At 35.7% G+C, this 5,112-nt stretch overlaps 1 protein-coding gene across 1 annotated transcript; it reads left to right on the top strand.

Annotated features, from left to right (window-relative positions):
• The first annotated feature begins 298 nt into the window (after positions 1–298).
• LOC107754012 (leucine-rich repeat-containing protein 27) lies at positions 299–4,423 on the top strand. Its single transcript, XM_016570313.1, has 5 exons — positions 299–436; positions 550–680; positions 2,265–2,323; positions 2,400–2,525; positions 4,188–4,423. The coding sequence occupies exons 1-5, from the start codon at positions 299–301 to the stop codon at positions 4,421–4,423; spliced, it is 690 nt and encodes a 229-aa protein (XP_016425799.1).
• The last annotated feature ends 689 nt before the right edge of the window (positions 4,424–5,112 follow it).

Here is a 5,112-nt window from a genome sequence, read left to right as displayed (position 1 = left end):
TAAATTATTGTCATTGTACTTCTTCGCCGTTTCACAAATAAATTAACAAAAGTTATGAATAATATGAATACAAGACATTTCAGTCAGCGCATTTTTCAAACGCGTTCGGATGTTTGGCCTCCGCTGCTCACCATAGTTTTGGTTTCGCTTTCACTCGCCGTCACCATAGCAACGACTGACAACATCCCACCTGGCAGCATGCTGGAGTCACACGGATGTAAACAAGACATCATAATATGATCGATCACATGTGATTATTACAGTAATATACACGCGCACGTCAAACACTGAGAGAGACATGAGTGCGCTCCATCTGAGCCTCCGCTGTGAAGAAGATGAAGAAGATGAAAAATCAGCATCTGCAGACATGCTGTACATGAGCAGAAGAGCTCTGAAGAACATCTCAGCATCGGTGTTAAACACGACACATCTAAAGGTAGCTTAATAGCACACCAGGGTTCTTATAGTCATCACATCTGTAGTGTGCTTGGACAGTTTAGCTCATACAGTATAATTCAGACTCACATATGTTCCTCTGCTTTGTTGTAGAGCTTGTATCTGGAGGGGAATGAGATCAGCAGCCTTCCTGAGCGTTTCTTCAGCAGTTTGATGTCTCTTGTCTGGTTGGATGTGAGAAACAATCGACTCACAGGTTTACCAGCAGCCATCGGTAAACACAGGTGAGAGAACAATCCGAGTTAAAGAAACAGGCCATGCAAAAATGTGCTGCAGATATCCTCACCCTCAGGCCATCTGAGATCAGGATGAGTTTGTTTCTTCATCAGGTTTGTAGAAATGTAGCACTGCATCAGTGTCTCAGCAATGGATGCTCTGCAGTGAATGGGTGCCGTCAGAATGAGAGTCCAAACAGCTGATAAAAACATCACAATAATCCACAAGTAATCCACAGCACTCCAGTCCATCAGTTAACATCTGGAGAAGACAAAAGCTGGAACACATCCAGCATTAAGACATTCCAGTAATCTTTGTTTCATTTACAACTTTAAAAAAAATGTTTTTTTTACAATGTAGCACAGCTATGAAGGACATCACTCAGACACTGCAATATATATATATCTTAAACCAATATAGTTTTACTTGAGAAGCGAGACCAAAGACTACTTTTCAGCCAAGGCTGAACAATAAAGTATAACAACAACAAATGACTTAAGATATTTAGTCTTGTTTTCAAAAAGATATGTAAAAATGAAGTGAGTTTATGCTTAAAACAAGAACAAATATTTGCCAATGCGGTAAGAAATATAATCTTGTTTTCTCTTTGAATGAAGTTCATTTTTCTGACTCCATTGACAGATATTTGTTCTTATTTTAATCATAAATTCACATAAATTTTATAAATTTTTTAGAAAATGAGACTTAATAATATAATTTTCTTGATTTAAGGATCACTGTAAAAAATGACCGTGAATTTAACGGTAAACGACTGTAAAAATGCTACAGTAAAAACCTGCTAAATGGTTAACGGTAAATTCCCCTACTATATACGGTGAAAAACTGTATTGGACATTACATGTAATTTTACGGTAGTATACCGTTTTTGGAAGTGAAAAAGACCGTATAATTTACAATAAATAACCGTAAATTGACATTCCCAGAATACCCTGCGTTACATTTCAAATGATGTTTTTTTGTTGAACTAACTGTTTCTTCTTAGTTTTGTGTATTAGGGTTGTGTGTTACACCTAATGTTGTTAAATGAATGTTTATTGCATGATTTCAGTTTCATGTGTGTTACCGTGATGGTGTTTAGTGTTTGTGTGAATGACACTGTGCACCTTCTATATATGTTATTATTTAAAAGCTGCTTGTGATGGGCTTTGGTTCATCGTGTGACTTTCTCATCAGCACCTGCATTTGGTGGTTATCAGTGTATTACAAAGGTACAAAACAGATTTCAGTACTTCAATAGGTTGGTATATTAACATTATATCAGTTAATGAAATTACGGTATTTAACTGTAAATTTAAGTTAAAACCGTAAAACCTAAAACGTTGCTACCGTATTTTTTACAGTAAAATTCTGGCAACCACAGCTGGCGTTATTTTACCGTAAATTTTACGGAATTTTTTTTACAGTGATGTTTAGATATTTGTACTGGAAAACAACACAAAAATACTAAGAAAGAGCATAATTTTTTGAAGTTTAATGATGAATTTTACAGTTTAGAGTCACAAAGCACAGAATGACTCCAGTGATCAAACTGCAAATCAAGCTTCTCATTCGTTTCCTCTTCTGTCTTTAAGATGCTTGAAGACCTTACTGTTGGAGGGCAATCCGATCTCGGCACTTCCTCCAGAGCTGGGTCTGTACGCACACGTGTGTTTGCGAAGCACATGACGAACACGTGATGTTGAGCTTGTACCTCTGTCTTTCCTCAGGTCACGTGATCACGCTGAAGGCCTTGAGTCTGAGGAATTGTCCGCTCACGTTTCCTCCTCGGGACGTCTTGAGCCGCGGCCTGCCTTCCATCCTCCATTACTTGCGCTCCTCACAACTGGGTGAAGGTGAAAAACCTGAGAGTGAGGTGTATGTGTGAGTGTGTGTGTGTGTGTGTGTGTGTGTAGGTGTGTGTGTGTGTGTGTGTGTGTGTGCCATCTGTGGCTTTGCATAAAAAGGATGGGCTGCCTCAAAAATAGCTCCTTGCCCTGGTTCTGCTCGACTGAGACGCTCGTGAAGCTCAGCTGGATTCTGGCGCTGCTGTGAAAACGATCAATAACCCCAGACGCAATAATCTCACACTCATTAGACTGACGAGTGATAAAGACAGCTCTCGTCTGATTACACAATGCATTATGGGGAATGATGCTGAGATCTTAATGAGGTTTAAAATGAAAATCAAATGATCAGCGGGAGTGTGGTTTGATTGGAGAGACTTTCAATATGTGGCCGAAAAAACACAACTCTAACCTCATTATATCGTAAAAAAACTGTGCTATTTTAGTATTATTATATTATTATTTATTAATTATTTGAATTAGCTTTTATTTTAATATTTTCAGGTTTCAATTTAATATTGTTGCGTACTCCTGTCATTTTTATTTTTATTTTTTTTATATTTATATTTACCTTTAGTTTATAAATAAACTAGATTTATAATCAAACCTGTAAAGAGCACAGTCGGCCGTTGCTATGCGCTTCCTTCTTTCATGGACTAATTAGGAATTACAATTAATTATCTCAGGGTGCAGATTGAACCAGTGTTATTTAAGTATTACTTCAATATTATAATGGTATTTATTAATAATCAAAAAATGTTTAGCTTTCATTTTTATATTTTAATTTCAGTGAAGATTTTAGTAACGTTGTTATGTACTTTTGTCAATTTTATTAGTTCTTTCTTTAAATACTTCTAGTTAGCTTTTGTTTATTTTTATTCCATTTTTAGTTTCCGTAATTTTAGTACTTCAACTTAAACCTACTCTATTTCAGTTATTATTAAATATTAAGTTTTTCATCCGATATTTATATGTTATTACAGATTTATTTCAATAGTTATTTTATAGTTAACTAAAACCAAAACCATACAACAATTTTTGTTGTGCTAACTTTAACTGGAATCAAATCAAATTTAAAAATTTAAAAAATAACTTTTTATTTATTTTTAGCTAGTGCCAAGGCAATATTTTGTCATTTTCATTTTGATTAACTTGCTTGATGTACTAAAATAACTAGAAAATGTCTGAAAATTATATAGGCATATATAGTAAAACTGTGGTTAAACAAAAAAACATGGTTACTACAATTTTACTGTAGTAAAACCACGGTTTTCTTAAGGGATATGTATTTGTGTATACTTCATTTCTTTATTTTTTCTTTGTTTTGATTTTGTACTGCCTTAATAGTTTGATGTTTTTTTTTACTGTTTAAGTAAAAAAAGAAATCAGAAAAAAGATTCGCGAACCCGCTCCGAAGTCCCGATCTGAATCAAATGATTCGCGATCCGAAATAAGCGGAAAAAGCATGATGTTTACAAATAAAATATCCATATTTCCATTCCAAAGATAACATCCAACACAAATCTAGAACAAATATCATTGTATGACCTCCTGCAGATGCGGTTGCATTGAAACATAGAAACTGTTTTTGTGTGAGAGTGAGCTCAGTGGTCATGTTAAATGTGTGGCAGGCCTCACCTCAGCTTAAACTCTGGTTTGTGTCTCATCCAGAGGCTCCTGCCGTGGAGAAGCTGCGTCTGTCTGAACTGGATCAGTGTGAGGACGATGAGCTGGAGATACTGCGCTTTCAGGAGCTCCGGCGCAGGATGATCCAGATGGACCGGGCTGAATTAGGGTCGGCCGGCGACGGAGCAACCAGAACACAGCATCAGGAGCTACAGAGCCGGATCCCATCACCAGACCTCATCTCATTAGCAGCTGCTTTATTAGACTCTGCTGCTGATTAAACATCACACGGGTCTCTGTGTCTGCAACAGTTAATGCACACTGGAGTCCAGCAGTCTCGTGAACATTCAGACTGCACACTTAAACTTAAGGTGCTTTATTGGTGTCTACTAGTTCCATGAAGAGCCGACAACATTCTTTATAGTTGAAAACGGTTCTTAAGATTGTTCAAATGTTCTTGACATTAAGAAACAATGTTTTTTTTTAGGAACTGTTGACTAAAGGTTCTTTGTGGAACCAAAAATTGTTCTTCTAATGGTTCTAACCTTTATTTCTAAAAGTGTAAAAGTACGTTATTTTATAAATTAGTGCAAAATTTAAATAAATAAATAAACAAATAGCAAGAGAGAGAAATTGTCAGTAAATGTCAATAAATGAGTTTCATGATCAATGAAAACATAAAACTGTGAAAGATTTCTTCATTCATTTTATATTATAATTTTTCTGTTTTCATTGTGTTTCAAACTTCTGAACCTTATTTCCAGAATTAATTTAAAATCCCAGACTAGATATTTTTAGGCCTCACAATACTGTAAGTACGCTTGAAAAAGAATGGTGTTGGGGTTACTCAGAAACTGCTAGTCAATTTCACAAATATTTACAAAGAAATGGCAATTACCGGCCTTTCTAAAATCAAGGCCTAAAAAGGTCTTAAATCAGAGCGGAATGTCTTAAATTCATGGCATTAAAT

The sequence above is a fragment of the Sinocyclocheilus rhinocerous genome, unplaced genomic scaffold (genome assembly GCF_001515625.1).
Source record: "Sinocyclocheilus rhinocerous isolate Xijiao unplaced genomic scaffold, SAMN03320098_v1.1 scaffold1494, whole genome shotgun sequence".
Classification (NCBI taxonomy): domain Eukaryota; kingdom Metazoa; phylum Chordata; class Actinopteri; order Cypriniformes; family Cyprinidae; genus Sinocyclocheilus; species Sinocyclocheilus rhinocerous.
Note: the sequence above shows the minus strand (reverse complement) of the source record. Positions and strands in the feature narration are given on the sequence as shown.

What these genes read in the sequence shown, in the direction of transcription:
- LOC107754012 (XM_016570313.1), top strand. Translation starts at nt 299, where the DNA reads ATGAGTGCGCTCCATCTGAGCCTCCGCTGTGAAGAAGATGAAGAAGAT. An exon ending in GGCACTTCCTCCAGAGCTGG is followed by an intron (nt 2,324 to 2,399) that starts GTCTGTACGCAC and finishes GTCTTTCCTCAG; the next exon opens with GTCACGTGATCACGCTGAAG. An exon ending in CTCCTCACAACTGGGTGAAG is followed by an intron (nt 2,526 to 4,187) that starts GTGAAAAACCTG and finishes TGTCTCATCCAG; the next exon opens with AGGCTCCTGCCGTGGAGAAG.